At 43.2% G+C, this 24529-nt stretch overlaps 1 protein-coding gene across 1 annotated transcript; it reads left to right on the top strand.

Annotated features, from left to right (window-relative positions):
• Positions 1 to 3149: 3149 nt before the first annotated feature.
• On the top strand, positions 3150 to 10249 carry LOC125946276 (uncharacterized). The gene is made up of 5 exons (XM_049668970.1): positions 3150 to 3371; positions 4943 to 5014; positions 6708 to 6791; positions 7293 to 7549; positions 10235 to 10249. Exons 1-5 carry the CDS (start codon positions 3197 to 3199, stop codon positions 10247 to 10249), a joined length of 603 nt encoding a protein of 200 aa, XP_049524927.1. The 5' UTR covers positions 3150 to 3196.
• The last annotated feature ends 14280 nt before the right edge of the window (positions 10250 to 24529 follow it).

Here is a 24529-nt window from a genome sequence, read left to right as displayed (position 1 = left end):
TCGGGTTCCTTTCCATGTGTTGTGTTTCATCCTGTGTTTCATCAGCACAGTGGGCAGTCCTTTAAAATTATTCATTCTACTTGGCGCTGTTCAGATAGAAAATGTTAACCAGCAAGTCCAAATTATAATGCTATCGGTAAGACTTCTATTACTGGGTGGATGAATACAAAGTGCTATATGTAATTGTAAAAGTATTTTTGACAAAAATACCGGTGTCTAGAACAAGCACCATATGCACTGCAACTCTTATAGTGTTAAGTTGGGTAGGCAAGTATCTATGCTAAGTATACTTGCGCATATACTTTCTACATATTAGCTAGTATTTTAGCTACATGAAACAGCGTATGTTGTGACTGCTGAAGTCAAATTTATGATTGATGTGCCTGCCTGTTTTTGTTGTGCACTTACACTTACTGCTGTGGTGTCTTAAGCATTGTAGCCATGTTACAACTGAAGTATTGCAACAATGTGTAAGCTAGCTTGCACCTACTGTTGCTACAGTATGCCAACAGATACCTATCACCATATTTGTGCATTTTCTGAGAACCAGCTGTGTTGGCAATGTGCAATTTGTAGTATCCTTATGAGTTTGCCGGTCAGTTCACGTAACTTTTGATGACAGAATTTACAGAGAGGGAAGGGAAACCGCACATGAATGCTGTTATTAAGGGACTTTTTATTTTGATGGAAGGATTCAAAATACCAATAAAACTGGATGTGGGCTTATATCTTGCGCAAGTCCTATCAGAGGGAAGGCAGAAGTTGTAATACAAAGGCATAAAATCACGATAAACAGTATTTGCATTAAAAAAGGTGGATTAGCACAGACTAATTTTGTTCGCTTGTCATCAAGAAAGCGTGCTTTTTCATGCATTGATAACGGGGCAGGCTTACACGTATCGTTTATGCGGCATGCCTCACTGATTTCTCTTGGCACTCTTTCCCCGTTTGTGAAAACAGATGAACAATCTTAATCCGACCTGAAGCCCTATCATAACAATGCACGGCCATGTTGAGCGAGCATACTGGCCTTTCGAGTGAAATGTGATTATTTATTTGGCACGTATTTAGACAACAGCCAGTCTGTCCTATATACATTTGACCACCTGTGAAAGGAATACAGCACACTGCCACGCACACTAGACAAATTTGGTGGTATCCTTAACCAAGCAAACCTCGCTTGCCTGCTCCCCTTTCTCAATTCACTTGTGGACTGTTGTGCATAGCAGCCCACAGGCGAAGTGAGAAAGGCACCCAGGCAAGGGAGGCTTGCTTAGTTAGAGATACCACCAAATTTGTCTTGTGTCCGTCAGGGCTAGTGTGGTCTATTCCTTTGATCATCTGTATATTTGGTAAAATGTACATGGGGCAGACTGGCCGGCTGGTGCCTCAACATGCATCCAGGAGAACACGTTAATGCAATGCATTGTCATGATAGGGCTTTAGGCCGGATTAAGATTGTTAATCTGTTTTCACAAATGGGGAAAGAGTGCCAAGAGAAATCAGTGAGGCATACCACAGAAACGAGATGTGTGAGCCAGCCCTGTTATCAATGCATGAAAAGGTACCCTTTCTTGATGACAAGGGAACGAAATTAGTCTGTGCTTATCCACCTTTTTTTAATGCAAATACTGTTTATCGTGATTTTATGCCTTTGTATTACAACTTCCGCCTTCCCTCTGATAGGACTTGCGCAAGATATAAGCACACATCCAGTTTTATTGTTATTTTGAATCCTTCCATCAAAATAAAAAGACCCTTTTTAACAGCATTCATGTTATACAGTTTCCCTTCCCTCTCTGTAAATTCTGTCATCAAAAGTTACGTGAACTGACCGGCAAACTCATAAGGATACTACAAATTGCAACTAGCCAACACAGCTGGTTCTCAGAAAATGCACAAATATGGTGATAGGTATCTGTTGGCACACTGTAGCAATAGTAGGTGCAAGCTAGCTTACACATTGTTGCAATACTTCAGTTGTCACATGGCTACAGTTCTTAAGACAGCACAGCAGTAAGTGCACAACAAAAACAGGCAGGCACATCAATCATAAATTTGACTTCAGCAGTCACAACATACGCTGTTTCATGTAGCTAAAATACTAGCTAATATGTAGAAAGTATATGCGCAAGTATACTTAGCATAGATACTTGCCTACCCAACTTAACACTATAAGAGTTGCAGTGCATATGGTGCTTGTTCTAGACACCGGTATTTTTGTCAAAAATACTTTTAAAATTACATATAGCACTTTGTATTCATCCACCCAGTAATAGAAGTCTTACCGATAGCATTATAATTTGGACTTGCTGGTTAACATTTTCTACCTGAACAGCGCCAAGTAGAATGAATAATTTTAAAGGACTGCCCACTGTGCTGATGAAACACAGGATAAAACAGAACACATGGAAAGGAACCCGAAGTATTAGAAATAATTCTTGAGAGCTGTAGAATTAAGCCTTGGCTGGTTGATTATCACTATTAAAATTACACTAGTGTCAATCAGAATGTTCTGTGTGGTCATGTTGAAATCAAATGCATTTGATGAGCAACATTGCAATAACCAGCAAATGCCATAAGAGCAAGCAGACATTTAAGCACTATGTGTGAAGTAGTGTGCTTCTTCAATGAGACAGTATCAATACACTGAACTATCTACCAGCTAACTCTGTGGTCTATGCTGTATTGACGTAAAGTGAAAAACAATGTAACTGGACAGACTCGCAACTGCTACAATGCCTACACTCTTAGTCAAGTACCGTATAACGTCCGGCACATATGCGGTATATTTTCGTTCCCGCGCAAAGTACTGCATATAAACGGACTTTCAAGCGAGATTAAGCGTGACAATAGCGGCGGCGGCAGGCTAGGCCCGCTATATGCGGCCCCGAGCGGACGCAACGTTTATATGCAGCATGTCGCTATTGTTTGTCGCGAAAAACGGAAGGGCGCCGTGAAGTCTCTCGAAGCGGAGGAGGAGGCTTTCAGCATTAAACGCATTCTCTCCCTGTTCGGCCCTTCCCTCTTCTCGTCTCTCACCCAGCCGCGAAACGAACGCCGCCAACAGTTTCTTTGTTTCTTTCGCTCGCCTGCTCCGTTTCCGTGAACTATTCTTTTTTGCTTTCGAGAGTCTCGCGCGCTTTTTGGCGGACTTCACTGTCGCAGCCGAGGATACGTGGGATGGTTTCGCAAGATGTACACTTCGACTGATGTAAAGGGTGTTTTGAGGGGACAGTGCCGTTATGAGAACTCATGCGAGTGCGACGGCTACACGAGATCGCTCACGGACGGCGGACAGCCGGGCGCGCCGTATCAAGCGGCATGGTGCGCGTACTGCGGACATAGCCCCGTGAACCACGTCCGACTAGGTAAGTTGGTTTCGATTGTCCTGAAAAAGGATGATTACATGCTTCATTTATTGCGTTGTGCTATTTTTGAACTGAGCACCATACGTAACGAACCTCACATAATATGTGGCTCTTGTGAACGGCTGCTGAGAAGAAACTTGTAACTCGGGGGCTCTACCGAAATACATGGGAACGGAGAAATAGTTTTTCTCGTCAGCCACTGAAGCAAATTTATGAGGTTTCTGCATTGAAAGGGAAAAAAAAGCCTAGTGACTGTCACGATGTTTTTTTTTTGCGGGCGAATTCTTTTATACAAATTATTGAAGGTCGAGTATTGTCAGAAAACGAAATCGTCCAGCTCGCAGCATTGTAACTCAGCAATGACAAGAAATATCACAATTCTGTAAGCTTCATCTAATAGTACACCGAAAGCGGAGAACATTGATGTATCATACGTGCCTCTCAGTTCCACCACCAATGAGTGAGCAGGACTTTTCTAAAACCTTCATAAACATTGTAATTCATTTACCTAAAGTACCAATAATCAATCTTGTCTGCTTTATATGCTCTATATAACAGAAGCAGTTAACAAAATTACGAGTTCCGCTTTTGGTGCAGTTTCGAAATTGTGAATCTCCGGCTCTTTCTTTTCTTCCTTTCTTTTTCTTTTTTTTTAGCTTACCGAAATTTGGCAATTTTCGTGAAAAAAATCCTAGCCCTAAATGAACATAGCGCTTCCGACAGTCATTAGATAACTTGATCCCTTAAATGCAACGAGTTCCATTTAAATTGATCTAGGAGTCTGTCGTCTCCTACAAGCCTTTCTGCTTTTTACATGCATTTGAATAGGTGGCATCGGAGTTGGTCCCGAGCCACGGTCTCGCAAGGTGCTTCGAGACGTCAGACGTAGGTCATTTCAAACAGTTTCGCTCTTCGTAGCCTTTTACGAAAGAAAAAAGAAAAAAAAATCACTTTTACCAAATGGACTATTAAAAAAGTTTTTCGACATCACTCCAGGTGACAATTACATAAAAATCAGCATCTGCATATCATGAAACCAACACTTTTGTAGAGACCAAATTTAAAAGGCGATAAATTTTACATTCACCTAAAGCAACAGTTTATGTAATAGAAATACCTTATGTAATACAAATAGAATCCCCTTTTGAACAGTAATTTTTTTCTTTTTTATGAGAGAGGGCTTTGGCGCAGTGAAAAATACTAGGTAAAATCAATAAATAGATGACGACACCACCTTCAGACACCTGCATTAATGGCACAAAAAGGTCTGTGAAAAGTTTCTAACATCAGCCATTAGCAATACCATTTATTGCACACATCTGTGCACACAAAGTAAGACATTTGTGCCTGCTAAAGTGGAATGCTGATGTTCAGTGCAATTTGTATTCACTCAGTGGCAGCTTAGACATTAAATTCTGTTGTTAAAACTCCATAGCAGGTAGAACAACTAGAGCTGTGGTCCACAGCCTTACATTTTTCCCTCTTCATGTATCATTTTCAGAGTATCGTTTGCTTCCTTGGTGCTATAAACATTTTTTTATTGTAGCCTTATGTATTTGATACCTATGCAGGGCCGAGTCAACCATTAACATCCGCAGCAACACTGACAGCTCAAGGAGAAGCACCTGCAAACCTCGCTACTGGTAAGCAAGAATCCTATCAGGATATCAGCGTGTTGCTGGATCTTACAAACTATGACTCATAGGATGAATAGCATAAGTTATAGATGCCGGTTTTTGTGTACATTGATATAGTGGGCTGCGCCAAAAAATTTACCTTTACCCACATACTGGTACAAACAGCCAAACTGAAGCAATTACCTAAAACTAGGGTTGCTTGAAAGGTGTTATTTCCGAATCGAATAAGCATATTCAACAAAAATGACCCCTGAATTTTGTACAAAAGTTTTTCTCATTTCTGAAGCAACATCAATGTTTGTGTATTTACTGATACATGGGTGTAATGCTGTTCAGAATTAGCTGTTCGAATAAGGGAGGAGCTTGTAAATAATACCTCCTCTGAATTATCGGGGCAACCTGACAGTGATTGTAATGAAATAATCGAACAGTATAACAGCTACATACATTGTGTTCACTGAATGAGAAAGTGTGATACTACAGTTGTGCAATAGTGTGCAAACATTGTTAGACTAGTCAAATAACAATTTGGAACAACTTCATATATGGGCTGCTTCAAAGCAAGCCAGTCTTGTGAATGACTCAAGATTGTTGAGCATTGAGCAGAATTTGTGTGTTTCATATGTTTGCTCAGGAACTGTATGGCAACTGTAGCTATCCTGCAGTAGCTTCACTTAGAACAGCTGTCACATCCATCATTCTCTCGCTCTTGAGGCTCCATAAGTGTTTCACTTATACGGGGTGTTTTTTATTGTTAGAAGAATTTTTAAAGATCACCCATGGACATGTAGCACACTTCTAGTTCTTGAGCTAGATTACTGCGTTCTAGGTAGACATATTTTGTATAACGATGTTTTGCTTATATACTTTGAAAATAATTACTTTATGGCACATATTGCAATTTTCTAATTGTAGTCTGTGACACAAACTCTTATCCACTTGGTAGAAATCCTGAAGATCACCAGCTAAGAGAGATATGGGGCGGTATTCTGTAAGAGTCTACCTAGTGGACTGTCCATTTTGGCGACCGTTGATTCGCTGCTGCTTGACGTGCAGGAAGGAGACTGGCTGGCACCTTCCTGCACGTCAAGCAGCAGCGAATCAATGGTCGCAGAAATGGCAAAATGGACAGTCCACTAGGTAGACTCTTACAGAATACCGCCCATGTACTCCTACAGTTTCCTACAAAACTTACTAGTGTTCTTGTAATTTTTCAGCTTCAGTGCACAAAAATGCAATTTGTTGAAAGTATTAGGGCAGTGTTAATGCATTTTTACTGAAAACTTTGACAGCTCTCAAAAGTGGCGCTAGTTTTAAAATTCATTCCAAGGGGATGCGTCTTGTGAAACCACCGGCTTCAGTTTGTATATTGCAATATGTGTGCTAATTAAATTAAATAGTTAGGAAGGCTATTAGTGTAATTTTGTTAATTTGTCACTTATATATTTTGATTTTCTTAAAGCATTGTCTGCCCCCTTCAGATGAATGAGTGGGCTGCATGCCGCAGGTGGTTTTAATTATGTGAACGTCGAAGAAAACACCCTGTGTATTTGAAAGAAAGAAATATTATGCAAATGCTAATTGTGATTTCTCAAAACAAATACGAATCGAGTAGCAGGGACTATTGAATTCATGTTCGAAGTTTTGAATATTTGGACATTTCTAACTCAAACAAATGGAATGGCTTTTGTGCATACAGGTTCCAGTGCACAAAGTCTGTGCAACATTGACGAGGAGAATGAGCCAAGTTTGGCCACTACCCAGCGTGCAGAGAGACCAGGAGGTTTGCCTTAAGAGATTATACTTAAAATTTTATTGAATTTATAACACAAAATTGCATATTAATGTGAGAACCTCATAGAACCCCATTCCAAATGAGATAATAATCTTTCATCTTGCTTTTATACAACAGTTGAAGGTGTAACTTAAAATAAACCTTCCTATTTTAATCGTGGGGCAATTTATGCACTCAAGTTCTAAGGTTACCGCTGTGACTGGAAAGCTTTCCGCATTGTTATTTATTAAAGGCATTAGTACTTCATGCTGATGGAACAGTCCTTGCCAATTCCATGAAAGTGATTTGATGTGCGTGCCTGTATACTGACTTACTTTCACTGCTTAAAAATTTATTGCTTACAGTCATTTATGAAAGATGAGTACAGCATAAACTTAAGAGTGAGAGCAGTTGTGCACTGTATAAGAGACGTTAAATCAATAATTAGCATAGTCAAAAAACATTATTTAGTAAAGTGTCCTTTGTGCCCCTACACCTATCAAAATGCAGGGAGAGATGAAACTGGAAACATCGCCTTGTCACAGCAAGCGAGTACATCTGAGACAAGTACATCTGAGACACAAGTGGAAAAGGAACTGCGTTCTCTGACTGGGCAGCATGTATGTTCTCAGTGTGGCTTCTTTTGCACTGCATTCAGCACATTTCCTAGCCACACAAAAACCCACCGAGGTGTAAATGTGATGTTTGTTTGCTCAATGTGCAACTCTCACTTTGCTTACCTGACACACTACCAGCAGCATCATAAGGTGTGCCGAAAAAAGTGGACAGATCAGAGCAATCTAAGGCAAGAAAGTTGCAGCAATGAGGAAGAACGTAATGTTCAGCTGACATCTGAAGATACTTGTGAAACTGATAAGGGAGCTATAGTGTCTAAAATGCTGACAAGCCTGTGCAGACGCCTTGAAGGCCATCACAGGTGCCCTAAGACGGTCATTGATGATGTAGTTCAGGAGGTGGACGACATGTTTAGTGCAGTTGGAGTTCCTGTCCACATTGGTCACATAAAAATGACCGTCTTCGGAAGAAAATCTACCAGAATGCGAAAATTTTTGTGCCCCCTACTGAAGTCGTGCTGACTGGAGGGGCAAAAGCCTATGTCATAAAGCTTCTTGACCTTCTACAAATCCTGCTCAAACATCCAGACATTGTTCCCCATGTAAGAAAAATGCAGAGGACACAAGATGACTGTGTAATTCATGATTTCAGCGATGGAGCAAGGTTTAGTTCACACCCAGTGTTCCAAAAGCAAAAAGAAAATATTATCTTGCTCAGTCTGTACTATGATGACGTTGAACTAACAAACCCAATTGGCATGAAGAGAGGTAAAAAGGGGAAACTCAGCATGTTTTATGAGACTCTCTTGAACCTTCCACCTAACAAACGGTCCAAGTTAAGCAACATTTTCTTGCTTGGCACTGGCCTTACAGCAAGTTTAAGACAACATAGTGAATGGCTAAAGCTCTTCGATGATTTTTTGCATGCATTGAATTTGCATGCAAATGAAGGCATCGTCTTTGAAACAGACAAAGGCCCTGAAAGGTTTTTTGGCGCACTCATGGCAGTAACAGGAGATGCTTTGGCGACTAACTCTTTGGCAGGATTCAAGCAGTCATTTAGCCCTGCTGTTCTCCGTTGCTGTCGCACTTGCCTTGTGCCTACGGCAGAGTACGCACAGTACACAAACCACGGTCAGTGCACTCTTCGAACAGAAGGCAGCGTCAGGGCACAAATGAAGGAACTCAATCAGTGTGAGAACCCTGCACAAAAACAAAAGTTATCCAAAGAATCTGGGATCAACAGTGAATCAGTGTTGGCATCAGTTCCTTTTTTCTCCTTGACAAAAGACGTATTATATGATCCGATGCATGTTCTGCTGGAAGGTGTTGTGCCAAAAGAAATAGCTCTTTTCCTTCGTATTGCTATCAAGGAGAAGAAATGGCTCACAAGGAAACAAATGAACAAAGCCATCTCAAATTTTCAGTTCACCATGCAGTCTCCAGCAGCGACAGGCCACGCCTGATTGAACGAGATTTGAATCTTGTTTCTTCTGCAAGCTCTTCTCTTGTTTTTATTCTCCATTTTCCACTAATTGTTGAGGAATTTATTCCAGAAGATTCGATGCACATGAAATGTCTTATTCAAGTTGCACAGATTACACAAATAATTTTGTCACCCGTTTTGACTACAGAGGCTGTTGGAGATTTAGAGGAGCTAATTTCTAGCCACCATAAAATGTTCATTGAGTGCTATGGAAATGAAGCAGTCTTTCCTAAAATGCACATGTTAATCCACATTGTTGAGCAAATAAAGATGCATGGGCCAGCACGTCATCACTGGACAATGCGGATGGAGGCAAAAAATGCCTTGCCGAAGTCTACAAACCTTTTCAATTTCAAAAATGTACCACTTTCCGTGAGTGATTTTCTTCAAACTAATACATCTTATGCCCTTTGGAATGACGATGGCACACCCAAAACGGGATACGCAGATACCAGAATGCCACCTGTATATGGTACTGCTTTTGTGCTTAGCCAAAGCTTCTGTGATGCAGGATTGGCCCCTTGTGATTTGGGGCAATGTGGCCTGTCATTGCAAAAGGCACCTGTTGAAAATGTTGTGATCAGGGTGAGCGATATTATTGTTACTTGGCGCGTCAGTGAGCAGCCATGCTTTTGTAGGGTAAATCAGATGGTGTATTTTATAGACCAGGTATTTGTGAATTGCAAACTTCTGACAACAACTTATGTTCCTAAAGTGAATGCCTTCATGGGAAGTGTTACAGACCATGAGGCCATTTTGTCAACTAAAAGCTTGCTTCTCCCCTGGCCTGTATTTACATATTCAAAAGATAATTGTATTTTATGCATCCCTGTCTATTTACACTGCATCACATGTTCAAGTTATATAAGTGATCTGTGTAGCTAACCAACAAGCAGAGAGAGAAAAAACATTTCATTTCGGCCCCCTGTGCGGCGGGCTACTGGGCATTGGAGCGATGTTGATGTTGTGGGAAACGGGGGTGAGGGTGTGACGTCGGTGGCGTCGACTCTTGCTTGGGCTCTGTTTGCTTCTTGTGGTACAGTGAGCCCAAGGGCCGTTGTAAGCTGCATTATTGCGGTCACATTAGATGGTGTCGGGTCACTAAGCCACTCCTAAAGTGTGTGGGGTCTTTTTGGTAGTCCTTTAGGTATAGATTGAAGTGCCTCTTGACTGCCTGTACAGTGCCACAGTGTAGGGGATGCATTTGGGCATTCCTTGTATTCCGTCCATATTGTGCAGGCCTCTTTTCCGGCTTGTAGTGCAGGATGTTTTTTGTGTGGGCAGACAGTACATTTGGGCTTGGCATGTGTGCATGCAACAGCGTCGTGTGTTGTCGAGCATGGTGGAAATGGAAGAATTGTTTCTTGTTCATGCCATTCCTCTATTTTTAGGTGTTGCATGTGTGAGGCTATTTGTTTTAATTCTGTATGAGTGAGTGCATCTGTTCACTAGTGTGGAAGTCCCTGAATGTTTACATGTGATAGAGCATGTGCATTTTCATTGTCCCCAATGTTACAGTGGCTAGGTACCCTTTGAATGGTGATATCAATGTAGCATTTCATGTAGCAATTTGTTGTATATCAATGTAGCATTTCATGGATGTAGTTGGGCAGGCTTCCTGTGAGGAAAGCTTGGCATGCTGCTTGAGTGTCCGTGCTAATTATAATGTTTTACAAGTGTTGTGGTGCTGTTATTGCCACTATTTCAGCTGTTGTTCGGGTAGGCATACGTGTGCAGGTCTTGGGTATATGCATTGGTCGCAATGTTGTATGTCACCGTGCAGCTTATTGCAGCGCTTATACCCGGAGATGGCGTGTATGTATTACGCTGTTCTGTTCAGGCAATCATGTTGTGCATGTGTTTGTCTTCTTCCTAGGCAGGTTTGTGGGTCCATGTTTCAAGGCATTGACATTATGCAAATGTCGGGCATTTGTCACATTGGAGGTAGAAGTGTTATTTGAGGCATGTTGTCTTGAGGATGTATGTCCAAGATCTCTAAGCATCCTTTGACCTTGCTGATATCATTTGAATCTAGTTGTTTGGGGTTCTGTGTAGACCAACAAAGCAACATAGCTTATAGATGTGTGGTTTCAAACTTGTGGCAAAGCAAGGAAGTAAAAGGGTGACAGACACTGAAGCCAGAGAACGCTAGGGAAAATAACTTCTTTTTTTTCATTTTAAGGGGGACAAGTACTAGCGGAAGAAAAATAATGTGGAACACAATGCTGCTGGTGGAAATACAACGTGCTTTGTCCAAATTGTCATGTCCAAATTTACAATGTGATACTATCTCGTTTTCCCTGCAGCAGCCAGCAGCCGCCATAGCTGAATTGGTAGAGCATCCCATTGAAAATCTACTGCCTGATATGCCACTAGGTGCATTGCGAGGACTATTTATATTGTCTTACAAATGGCCAGTAATGGTTTAACTGTCCAAATTGTCATGCTGTGTCATCCCAGTAACACATATTCACGAATACAATACGGATAGCTTCACTGTTGTGACTTGTAGTAGTGACGGTCACTGTGTTGATATTCGTTATTTTTGTTTTTGTTGTAATTCAGTCAGAGTGTTGCGTTCTATGTTCTGTATGTCTACTGCTCTTTCTTTTCTTTATTCTGATTTTGAAGTTTATACCAAGCGTTTTATGTGATCGAAATGTATTGTTTGCTTGTTGGTTCATTATAGCAGCAAATGGAGCTTGAAAAGAGGCAGGAAAGGAGAGTGGTATGATCACGAGGTGCCCTTTGATCATCGCAGTGTCCTTTCTTGTCTCACTTCTTCTCCGATACCATTGGCTGCTGTTTTATGTGACTACTGTGTTACTGATCAGCTGTACTGTCTGTATTACATATTCAAATAGCTTATTACGTGGCACAATAAAATATGTACAGAAAGCTACTTAGAATTAATGCTCCTTTATTTGGTTTGGATTGTAATCGTGATGCTGTGGTTCCATATTCTTTATAGAAGCCACTTGCAAGTGTCCAGTGGTCACCAGAAAACAAGCTACCTGTGTTTTCTTGCGTTGTTGAACCACTTCTTCATGGAAAGGACATTACTGAGAGTATTCATCGTCGTCTTTCGAAACAACTTCGTCATGAGTTGATTCATTTTCTTGAGTAAGTACTACAAGTGTTACATCTGCATAAATACAGAACAGGGCACTCACATGAGCATCACAAATTTTTATAAATTAAACAGCTTCAAAGTTCATGAGAAGACATGTGTAAACCGTGCCTTGCACAAGTTGCCTCAAACATGCTCAATCATATCCTGTTTTCAGTGGAGGAGTTTCTCTTCTGAAAATTTAAGTCGGTGTTGAGTTAATTGCTACAGCTTTTACTGAAATTTTATTTCCTATTGATATTGTCACGACTAAAGAAGACAACGAAGTCAGGGACACGAGCACAAGCATGTCCCTGCACGTTATTTCTCGTCAATGGATCTAAGAAGCGGCTATTGGGAAATAGAAGTAGACGATAGAGACCGCGAGAAAACAGCATTCGTGACACCTGATGGTCTCTATGAATTTAGGGTACTTCCCTTCGGCTTATGCTCCGCGCCGGCAACATTTCAGCGGCTAATGGACACCGTTCTATCAGGACTCAAGTGGCAAACGTGCTTAGTATATCTGGACGATGTGATTGTATTCTCTGCGACATTTGACGAGCACTTGAGGCAACTACGTGCTGTTTTTCAAGCCATACGGTCCGCTGGTCTCACGCTTAAGCCGGAAAAATGCCATTTTGGCTTCGAAGAGCTTCTTTTTCTAGGCCATGTTGTCAGTAATGGGGGAGTACGACCTGATCCAGAAAAAATAGCAGCCGTTGAACATTTTCCTGTGCCATCCGACGACAAAAAGGCAGTGAGACAATTTTTAGGGTTATGCGCATATTACCGGCGTTTTATTTAGAACTTTTCACGCATTGCATCGCCGCTGACACGCCTCACCAGAGAAGACGTAGCATTCGTATGGGATGAAGATCAGCAGAAAGCATTCGACGAGCTACGGCAACGCCTTCAAAACCCACCGGTCCTGGGACACTTTGATGAAGACGCCCCGACAGCAGTTCACACTGATGCCAGCAATATCGGCTTAGGAGCTGCACTTGTACAGTGGCAAGACGGCGCTGAAAAAGTGATAGCCTATTCAAGTAGAAGCCTTTTCCACACAGAAGAAAATTATTCAACTACAGAAAAACAGTGCCTTGGGGTGGTTTGAGCGGTGATCAAATTTCGCCCATATTTGTACGGCCGCTTGTTTGATGTTGTCAGTGACCACCACTCACTCTGTTGGTTGACGAATTTAAAAGACCCATCAGGACGATTGGCGCGCTGGAGCCTTAAACTTCAAGAATTCGACATGGCTATTGTGTACAAGTCGGGAAAGCGGCATACGGATGCGGACTGCCTTTCTCGCGCCCCATTCGAACCTGCAAGTGCAGACGATGACGACGCTACAGCGTTTGTTGCAGTTGTCAACACGGCTACGCACGCACAGCAGCAATGCGAAGACCCAGAATTGGAGCCCATTATTAGCTTCCTAGAGGGTCGCACTTCTACTCAGCCAAAACGTTTTGGAAGAGGACTTAAATCATTTTGTTTACGCAATAAATTTAACTTTTCTCCAAACGGAAGCCCTTACTTGCTCGTGTCCCTCACTTCGTTGTCTTCTTTAGTCGTGACAATATTGTACTCACCAAATATCAGTCTGGGAAATGTAGACCAGGCAGGACCTGTAAATTTCTTTTTTTGTGTGTGATTTTCAGTAAAAACATCCTTATTCAAGATGAGAACACTGCAATTAGGCGATGGAAGTACTATGCACTAGGGGAGACCTTAGCAGCAACTTACCCAAATATGCTTTGGGAAAAGGCAAAGCAAGACAAGGAAGGCCGATCAAATCACCTAAGGTAATTTATTTTCTTCTTTACAATGCGCATTTAACAAAATAACTAAAACAAATGGCCTGCTGTCACTGTTTCGCTCATAACTTAGGATACTGTGTGACTACATTAGGTAACTAGACCAATGTGATATTCTCAGTATTTTATCAATGTGATATTTTAAGTACTTTTCTTAAAATAATTACTCAAGCCAACATTTTCCTGTTAATAATGAATGTTCTTGGTTTTTATAAAAACAAGAATTTGTCATAACCTAGGTTGTCATGGTTAGTGACTAATACCTCTTTGGCTTCTTCCTGGCATTGGGAGGTGATATTTGCATTCATATTACTGCTCTCGTGATTCACACTCCAGCTTATATGAAGCGCAAACATGTGGCATATCAAAAGGGTACCCCAGTGTACTATGATAAAGTCATTACTGCCCAGTTCAGTCAAGAGACCTTGTGCCACACTTTAGCATGCCCTCTGGATAGCCGGCACGCTTGAAGCTAGCCACCTGTGTCTGATTACTGCATTAAGCTCTGCGGGCACATGATCTGTCCAGTGCTGCACGTAGGCTTGATTTTAGTATGCCCCTCTTTACTAACTTCGAGGGTGCTAAATTGAATGCTATCACCGCAGAGTGTAGTGAAAGGTTTCTTGACAGAACTTAAGGGTCTGAAAATTTTTTAAAATTGAACATTTTTTTAGTTATGGCAATGCCTAACACAAACTACATCTGTTTATTGACATGCTGTTCTGTTATTGCTTTAATTCTGCCTCATTACTGATGAGTTGTGCTCGGTCTGTGCTCTTAATTGTGATGCCATCGTGGGTATTCCATAATCGTCATTCCACGTCATCCGATTACCTTTATGCTATCGTCGCCATGCCTTCCGACACAGTGGACCAAGTGGTCTAATAGCCAGAGTGACAGTTTGGGCACGTTGGTAATCCATAAAACGCTTAAAAAGCATGAACTGCAAACGGACGAAAAGGACGCATGTGTGCATACAGGCGTGGTGTGTGTATTTATCCTTTTTCGTCCGTGTCCAGTTCCCATTATTTAAATGGTTATTATGGTATACATGCATAACGGAGCACTCGTTTACATGAGCATCACACATTTTTATAAATTAAAAAGCTTCCTAGTTCATGAGAAGTGCGGGAACTAAGTGCGGCCACAGCTTGGGCCACTAAATTTGTGCTCGTGGTTGTGATGCTGTCATGGTGGTTGCATCATTGTCATTCCAGCTTCATCGTGTGATTGTCGTTGCGTCATCCTACAATCGTACTTTCGTTATGCTGTCATCATGCTGTTGTCATTGAATCACTGTTGCCCGACAGTTGTAACGCTGTTGCAGTCATCCCATTGTCCTCATACCTTTGTTAAGCAGTTGTCGCAATGCTTTTGTTGTCATACCGTCCTAGTGATGACAGTGTGGTCGTACCATTATCATTGCTCTAACTTCATTCAACTCTCGTCATGCTGATCATGCCATCGTCATTTTTTAAACAATTTTTTTAGTTACAAATACTGCTGTCTATCTTTCGAACATAGCAGGAGTGGGTGCAAGATTTTAGTACAAACAAAAGAACAAACACTAAAATTATACAAACAGATTACCAGGCAATATGGTCAATATACTCAATAAACTGCAAAAGGCAATGTGCGTAGCGAACCATCCAAGTTGCTCCAAATTTCAACTGTGAGCGAAAAAAAAGAAAGTTTGAAACAGTCTATATGTGTCCTGAAAGGAACGATATTTACTGCGTGACTATGTCGGGTTGCACATGCGCTAGGAGATTTAACCCCGCAGGGGCGTCTGCGTCAGCAGGCGTTTGGTGTGTTGCGACACCACGGACCCGAGCACACGGGGGTTGGACCCTCCCACGCGTAGCTGTGCGTGGCTTAGCCGTGTCTGGGGAAAGGAGGATCCTGGAGGTTGAGCTAATGCCGGGTGTATGGACCTTTAAGGCCCCCCGGCGGAGGCAACACACCTCTTTGGCCTCTGCTTCACATAGACGGCACCCCCGGGCTGACCCACCCGGGGGAAATCGGTAGTCGCCTTTTCCTGTCCTTCTCTTCAATCTTGGTCTTTCTCTCTCACTTTCAATCTATCCTGTCTTCTTTTCTCTTCCATTTACTTCCAGCATTCCTGGCGGCGAGGGTTAACCTTGTGTGTTATAACCACCCTTGGTTATACGTATTTGGTTATAGCGGGTACGTACAGCTGGCGTTTGTGGGACTTGTGTTTACAGGTCCTACATCGTCCCCTTGTTGGGCTCCATGGTGGGTGGCTGGCGTTCCTGCCGAAAAATTATTATTTTTGATGGCTTTTTCTTTCCCTGCATTACCAGATCGCCCCCTTAAGCGGGGGCGCACCGAAGATGTATTCAAATTTTTTGGCCGGCAAACTGAAAATTTCCCTCGATTCCACGTAATCCATTGTGAAAAACCCGAAAAGGCGGTGAGAACGATCTCACCTTTTCTTGTTTCAAAATGCCTGACAGAGACAATAGGGGCCGGCTACAAAGCTACGAAATTGGCTAGCGGCGACCTTCTTCTTGAACTCCGAGATATCAAACAACATGAGAAACTGCAGAACCTCGTATCAATTGGAGACTTTCTTGTCACTGTGACCCCACACCGCACTATGAACACCAGTCGTGGTGTTGTTTCGGATGATGATTTGATGGAGCTAAGTGAGGCAGAACTATTAGAGGGATGGAGTGACCAAAATGTGATCAATGTCAGAAGAATCAAGATGAGGCGTGACGGAAAAGAAATTCTGACCAAGCATCTCATTCTAACCTTCGGCTCAAGTGTACTGCCCGAGACTATCGAGGCAGGCTACATAAAGCTCAGAGTCAGGCCGTATATCCCTAATCCCCTGCGATGTTTCAAATGCCAGAGGTTTGGCCATAGCTCACAGAGCTGTCGAGGTCGAACTACTTGTGCCAAATGCAGTGCTTCTGAACACACATCTGAGTCGTGCAACAATACACCACATTGTGTAAACTGTGATGGCGAGCATGCCGCATACTCGCGGTCCTGCCCATCCTGGAAAAAAGAAAAAGAAATTGTCACGATTAAAGTCAAACAAAACATTTCGTTTAAAGAGGCACGAAGGCAGGTGTCCTACCTCCCAAAAACCAGCTTTGCCGATGTGACGCGTCAGGGGGCAGCGTCGCAGCGGCTTCCGGCTGCCGTCCGGCCCACACGTAGTGAGCCGGCGGTGAAGCCATCTGCCCCCTCGGCGGCTGCAGCTAGCACTGCTCCGCCATCCCAGAAGGGGCCATCGACCTCCGGGCTGGTGGCCTCCAAGGTCTCGTCCCTCGAGACGAGGCCTTCACCGCGAACAAACCGTTCTCAAGAGCGGGTGTCCAGCGCTCCGCAAGAGCCAATGGACACATCTTCCAGCCAGACGGCGCAGCCAGCGCCAAAGGAGCGGCGAGAATCCCTCGACCGCTCCAAAAAAGAAAAAGCCCGCATCACAGGGCCCGACAAGGGCTCTGTAAGTTAAGTTAGTGTTTTCACACGAGACACACAGCACAAACATTGTCTGCAACATGAACACACAGATACTACAGTGGAACGTCAGAGGATTACTTCGTAACCTCGACGACATCACAGAACTCAAAGATAAATTTAATCCGAAGGTGCTGTGTGTCCAAGAAACACACTTAAAACCTAACCAGTCCAACTTTCTGAAGCAATGTGCCATTTTTCGTAAAGATCGTGACAACGCTTCTGCCTCGTCCGGAGGTGTAGCCATAGTTGTAAATAAGTCTATCGCCTGCCAACAGTTTGCCCTACACACGCCTCTCGAGGCTGTATCCGTGCGAGCAATTTTATTCAACAAGCTTATAACCATTTGCTCCATTTACATACCACCCAACCATCACCTGAGTAAAACGGAATTTTACAGCCTCATCGACCAGCTCCCAGAACCATACATTATCACTGGTGATTTTAATGCTCATCATACTCTTTGGGGAGACTCGCGATGCGACGCGAGAGGTCGGCTCATCGAACACTTCCTTGTTAACTCCGGTGCGTGCCTGTTCAACAAGAAGGAACCAACATATTACAATATCCATCATAGTTCATATTCATCAATAGACCTGTCAATTGGCTCTGCCTCACTTTTCGCTGATTTAGATTGGCATGTAATTAAAAACCCATTCGGAAGTGATCATTTCCCAGTAACCCTAAACTTAGTAACCGAACATGACTCTCTTCCCCATGTCCCTCGCTGGAAACTGGCCTCAGCTGACTGGGAATGCTTTAGGGAATCCACGTACTTATCACGAGATTTTATAAATAATTTTACTATAGATCATGCCGTATCATATTTTACTGCTTTTATCATTGACGCCGCTGAGAAGTTCATTCCTCAAACAAGTGGCACTTCATTCAAAAGACGGGTCCCCTGGTGGAATAACGATTGTAGACAGGCACGAAAGAAACAAAATAAAGCTTGGGGCAAACTACGTGAATGTCCTACGGCTGAAAACCTAACAGAATTTAAACATGTTAAGTCCCAGGGAAGAAGGACGCGAAGACAGGCTAAGAGGGCAAGTTGGGAGAGGTTTCTCTCAGGTATCAATTCGTATACTCAAGAGGCAAAAGTATGGGACAGGCTAATGAGGCTAAAGGGAAAAGAAATCCATCCGTTGCCGCTAGTGAACGACGAAGCGAACAGCTTGGAAGGCCAAGCTGACGCTCTTGGCGAACACTTCGAGCGCGTGTCCAGTTCGAATAATTATTCTGACGCATTCCTTAAGCACAAACAAATCGCAGAACGCAAGGCTATTGACCGTAAATGCAGACAGAATGAACCCTATAACATGCCATTTAACATCGCCGAATTGAGAGCCTCCTTGACTGCCTGTCGGAGCTCTGCACCTGGACCCGACAGGATCATGTACGACATGATTAAACACATTCACAGTGATACTCAAATAACGCTACTCGCACTTTTCAATGCTATATGGGCTGCCGGATACCTACCTACTGCATGGAAAGAATCCCTTGTCGTTCCGATTTTAAAACGAGGTAAAGACCCCACATTAGTAACAAGTTACCGCCCAATAGCCCTCACAAGCTGTATCTGCAAACTCTTTGAAAAAATGATAAACCGTCGCCTTTTACACTTCCTTGAGTCAAACAAAATTCTTGATCCATATCAGTGCGGCTTCAGAGAAGGACGGTCTACAACCGACCATCTCGTGCGCATCGAAGCAAACATTCGTGATGCCTTCATACACAAACAATACTTCTTGTCCGTGTTTCTTGATATGGAAAAGGCGTACGATACGACCTGGCGTTACGGAATCCTACGCGATCTGTCGGCAGTGGGCATCCGCGGTAATATGCTAACCATTATTGAAAGCTACCTACACAACCGCACATTCCGGGTTAAAATAGGTAATGCACTGTCGCGTCCATTTATACAGGAAACAGGTGTACCCCAGGGAGGCGTGCTCAGCTGCACACTGTTTATCGTGAAGATGAACACACTTCGTGCCTCATTACCACCGGCTATTTTTTATTCTGTCTACGTGGACGATATACAAATGGGCTTCAAGTCCTGTAACCTGACCGTGTGCGAGAGACAGGTACAGCAGGGGTTGAACAAAGTGTCTAAGTGGGCAGACGAAAACGGTTTCAAAGTTAACCCCCACAAAAGTTCCTGTGTTCTTTTCACAAGAAAGAGAGGCCTGATTCCAGATCCTTGTGTAGGACTGTGTGGACAGCAAATACCTGTGAACAAAGACCACAAGTTTTTAGGCATTATACTTGACTCTAAGCTAACTTTCATCCCATACATCAAATATCTCAAACCAAAATGCCTAAAAACAATGAACCTAATGAAGATTATATCTCACACAACATGGGGCAGCGACAGGAAGTGTCTATTGAACCTTTATAAGAGTCTGATTCGTTCACGACTAGATTATGGGGCTGTAGTATATCACTCTGCCGCCCCAAGCGCACTAAAGATGCTAGATCCCGTTCACCATCTAGGTATCCGACTGGCCACAGGCGCTTTCAGAACAATTAATTTAATTTAATTATGGGGTTTTACGTGCCAAAACCAGTTCTGATTATGAGGCACGCCGTAGTGGGGGACTCCGGAAATTTTGACCACCGGGGGTTCTTTAACGTGCACCTAAATCTAAGTACACGGGTGTTTTCGCATTTCGCCCCCATCGAAGCTTTCAGAACAAGCCCTATTGAAAGCTTATATGTAGAATCGAATGAATGGTCACTCCACCTGCAGAGATCATACACCAGTTTCACATATTTCCTCAAAGTACACTCTAATCATGAACATCCGTGTTCTAAGACCGTTAACGATTTGACGTGTACTACACTTTTTCATAATCGACCCTCTGTGAGACGGCCTTTTTCACTGCGTGTGAGGGAGCTTAGCGTTGAAATGGATGTCCCACTCCTCGAACATCGCATAATGCCTCCAGCTAAACTGCCACCTCCTTGGGAGTGGCAGGTGATAGAATGCGATATATCTTTTGTAAAAGTTACAAAGTACGCAGCAGACCTCGAAATTGGAATGCATTTCCGTGAACTCCAATCTAAGTATTCGTGTGCTGAATTCTACACTGACGCATCAAAGTCGCACGCTGGCGTATCTTACGCGGAAATTGGTCCCTCTTTCTCTGAATCGGACGTATTGAACCCTTATACAAGCATCTTTACTGCAGAGGCCTATGCGGTGCTGTCTGCGGTTAAACACATTAATAAGTTAAAACCACAGAATGCAATAATATTTACGGACTCCTTAAGTGTCGTAAAGGCACTAATGTCTATAAGAATACACAAAAATCCTGTTTTTATTGAGCTTTACACATACCTGTGCAATATTTATTCATCTGGTAGACATGTGACAATATGCTGGGTTCCTGGCCATAGAGGCATTGAGGGTAATGAACTGGCAAAGTGGCCACATCAATTTCATCTCAAGCAATTAATCTTACCGCTGCTATTCCTGCCATAGACCTCAAGCCTTTTTTGCGAGCGAAACTGCGAAACCACTGGCAACGCTTGTGGGACGCCGCAACAAATAATAAGCTCCACTTGATTAAACCACAGCTAGGCTTCTGGCCCTGTACAACAAAAACACGACGAACTGATGTCCTATTCTGTCGTCTCAGAATAGGACACACATATGGTACTCACAATTTTCTGTTGACTGGTAACGAGCCTCCAACCTGTGGTCGATGTGGTGAGAGGCTGAGCGTCCTCCATGTCCTCTTGGAGTGTCGGGAAGCCGAAACAGAGAGAAGGAAACATTTCCCTCTTGCATACAGCTATTGTGTCCCTGCTCCATCCGTCCATGTTTCTTGGTAAAGAACCACTTTTTACAACCAAAGCAGTCCTCGCATTCTTGAACGATGTTATCCTACATGTCATAAGCCCAATAAATTCGTAGCGCATCCTCTCGCCAGAGGATGCCGCTGTGACAGTAGTTCAGTATAGCACCTGCCTCCAGGCCCTTGTGGTTCAAGGGCTCTGTTTAGGCAGTAGTGCTTTTGCCAATTACAACATGTGAAATAACTTGAATATCTTCACTCTTTTTTCAATGCATTCTTCATTTTCATAGTAAACGTCATTGATCATTGTCATAACCTTATTACATGTAGATTTTACGCTCTTTACAGCGACTATTTTTTTAGGCCCCTTTACAGCCATGCTTCATCTAACGTTTTATCCACGCCTGATAATTTACTATTCATGTACCACTGACACGCCATTATCATCGCCTTCGCGCTCTTTGGCCACATCTGGCCCTTGCGCCAATAAACCCTACTAATCATCATCATTAGGAGATTTAAAAGAGAAGGGTGCCTGAATGCCGGATGATGTGTGAATGATCTTGTGAAGCAAGTGATGTAAAGGTTATAAACAGGGATAACGTGCCTCAGAAAGGCTGGCCAACTTTTCGATAGAAGGACCTATCTTCGTCAAAGGCGACCTCGTCATCCTCCACAGGTTAGTTTTAAAGGGTTAGTAGAGTGACGTCACGTCGATGTCGGTGGCGGCTGGCGGTAAAGGGAGAGACTGAAAAGAAAATGACCGCTGTCGTTTGACTGTCTGTAGGCGTGGTTTCTAAAACGAGGGGACAAAAACGGGAAAGCGGCACAAAGAAAATGACTAGGAGGGTGTTGGGGGCGCGAGAGGTTAGAGAGTGTTCAGAGGTGTCGTAGGCGGTGTGCCTTTGGGTCTTTGAACAGCTGGTCAGCCGAACAGTGTGCGAGTAACAACAGGACGAGTTGAAATAATGACTTGAGTAGCGTAGCAGCAATGCGTCCGGTAATTTTGGAGGTGTTAAGATGGCGACACGGAGCCTGGAGGGGAGGGGGGTGTAGTTGGAAGGCAGAAGCTCCGTCTTTCAAGGGATGTTAGCCTCAGTAGTTCATCGTAGGCGTCGTCATGGCGGTATAAAGAAGTGGCGGGAACGTGTATGGTTGAGGCGCCGAAAAAGGTATCCTGGCGTCTGGGACTTTGAAGTGTGTCGGTGTGGATCTTTAAAAGAAAGGAAAATGGGGGGGGGGGGGGGCGGAGAACTAATAGAAGGGTGACAGCAAAAAAAATTAATTAAAAACAGTGAGTGGGCAGGTGTACATGGGAAAAGCGTTCGTATGGTTGATGTATGCGTAAAAACGTGAAAAATAATAAATTGTTTGGTAGGGGATAGGCAGGGTAGAACTGGAAATGGAGGAATAGGTGAGGTTGAGAATCGAGAATAGCTGGAGGCCTAACGTGTTTTGTGCCTCCATTAATAACAATTTCAGGTGCAAGTTACAGCTTTTAGCGATTCTGTGTTGCCACATTCCAAATGGATCCCTGTCGGGTGCAGGCATTTAAACTTGTGTATGAGGTAGGATTCTGTATATTTCCTCTTGCGAGGTGAACAGAAATTTGTTATTAGTATATAGAGCCTTGCTTCATCGAATATATGGCCATGTTCATTTAAGTGGCTGGCTACTTCCATCATCATAATGTCAAAATTGTCTCATTTTTATCATGCTGCCGTCATACTGACTTCATCATACTGCCTTCATCATTCTATCAACATAATTCCTTCGTGTTCATTTTATTGCTGTCACAGCATTGTCCTCATATTCGCAACTCAAATGAACTGCAGGGGGCGCTGCGAAAACTGGCCGCGTCTGGCTACACTGTGCAACATGGCGGATATACGGAGGTCCCCCCGTCGCCGCAACCGCTGTGTTGGATGTACAGTACACTGTAGTTTGATGATTTTCGTGCAGTGTGATGTCAGTTTGCACTGTTTTGTGGAAGGAAAGCGAGTAGCTTACGCCGACCAAATCATTTTAGCCGATCTGAGAGAGGCACAGTGGGTAATAAGGCTGAAATGGTCGCACGGTGTGTGCAAACATCTGGCGTGACAGCGGACCCGCACGAGATTCTGATGAAAAGCACCGATGTATTATTAAACCCATTGGTAGTGGAACCGAAGTACTCGTGCACTGTCGAATTGTCGGAAAAGTACAAGCACGTTTCTGCTGCTTTGATTCACTGTGAAGGTGCAGATAAATAATCCGGCGTTTCGAGCGTGCGAGACAGCGGCAGGGGAAGTTGGATACGTCACGCTGGCCTCGCCAGGATTGCCGAAATCTTACAGCCTGCTCAGTTTGGCACGTTTAACATGGCCCGCAGCAGCGCACCGACCTAAAATCAAGCTTTGCACTTTATCGCGAGCATGCACTACGAATCTGTGACGAACCTTTCCCGCTACTTTTGCGTTCCTGTTATCTATTTTACATTCAAGATTTGCGCAACCTGACTGTTGTTTCACTTAGCTGTAGTTATTGCAGTAGTTGGCCCATTGTTTCTCTCGCAGAGAACAAAACGATAACTAAGAAACCGAAAGATCTGCTAACAATAAAAACACATTTGCACACCATGTATGTACATGTATGGCTTGTGCTGCGTAGCCTGACCATGACTGATTACTCCCCGCTGTCTACGAACATGTGTGTCGCTTATGGCTGCTGTGTAAACTAATGAAATAAAACAAATGTTTCTGTGTAAATAATGTTAACTAAGCTACTTCATTATGAATCTAATTAATTTTTCATGTTATTCTATAATTTACGTATCCTGCACTTTAAGTGGCCAAAACTGTGTTCGCCTCTGAACTGCCAATTTTCTTCAGACACTGATAAGAGATACAATTGCTTTCATAATTATGCATTTTCAAATGAGCGCCTACTAATTTGCACTAGTTACACGGGTAGCGTGTCCAGGTCGCAAGGAAGGTGTACCGCTATGCCACCCCATAGTTATTATGCATGCTGGCGCGTACGTGTTGTGCTTACATAGAACGATTTACCGACGTTACCCGGGAGTACCTGAAACTCCGATGTAACGATTTTCGCTGATGTACCCTACTCGGTAGTTCCACGTTGTGCGCCGTATGTATCCGATATAACAGCTTTAATGAAGCAAAGCTTGAGTACCGCGGCGACATTTGCATCATAAACTGCATTACCACGCCGGCGATCACATGAAACTGCATGTTGCAGCACGCATACGCTGAACGTTATCACGATGGCAGTAACAACCTCAACGCAAACTTCCAGAAGTTCGCTTTAGCACTTTACTGCAAACATAGTACAAGCAACAGTATCGCGTTCTCTTCACACAAACAACAAACCGACCCTCGCCTGAAAAAAAAGAGAACTTTCTCGAGCAAGATGTTGAGAACATAACAATTGCCGTTGTCGCAGCTTATGATA

The sequence above is a fragment of the Dermacentor silvarum genome, chromosome 6 (assembly GCF_013339745.2).
Source record: "Dermacentor silvarum isolate Dsil-2018 chromosome 6, BIME_Dsil_1.4, whole genome shotgun sequence".
NCBI classification, from domain to species: Eukaryota; Metazoa; Arthropoda; class Arachnida; order Ixodida; family Ixodidae; genus Dermacentor; species Dermacentor silvarum.
The sequence above is the reverse complement of the archived record's forward strand: the minus strand, read 5'-3'. Positions and strand labels throughout refer to the sequence as shown.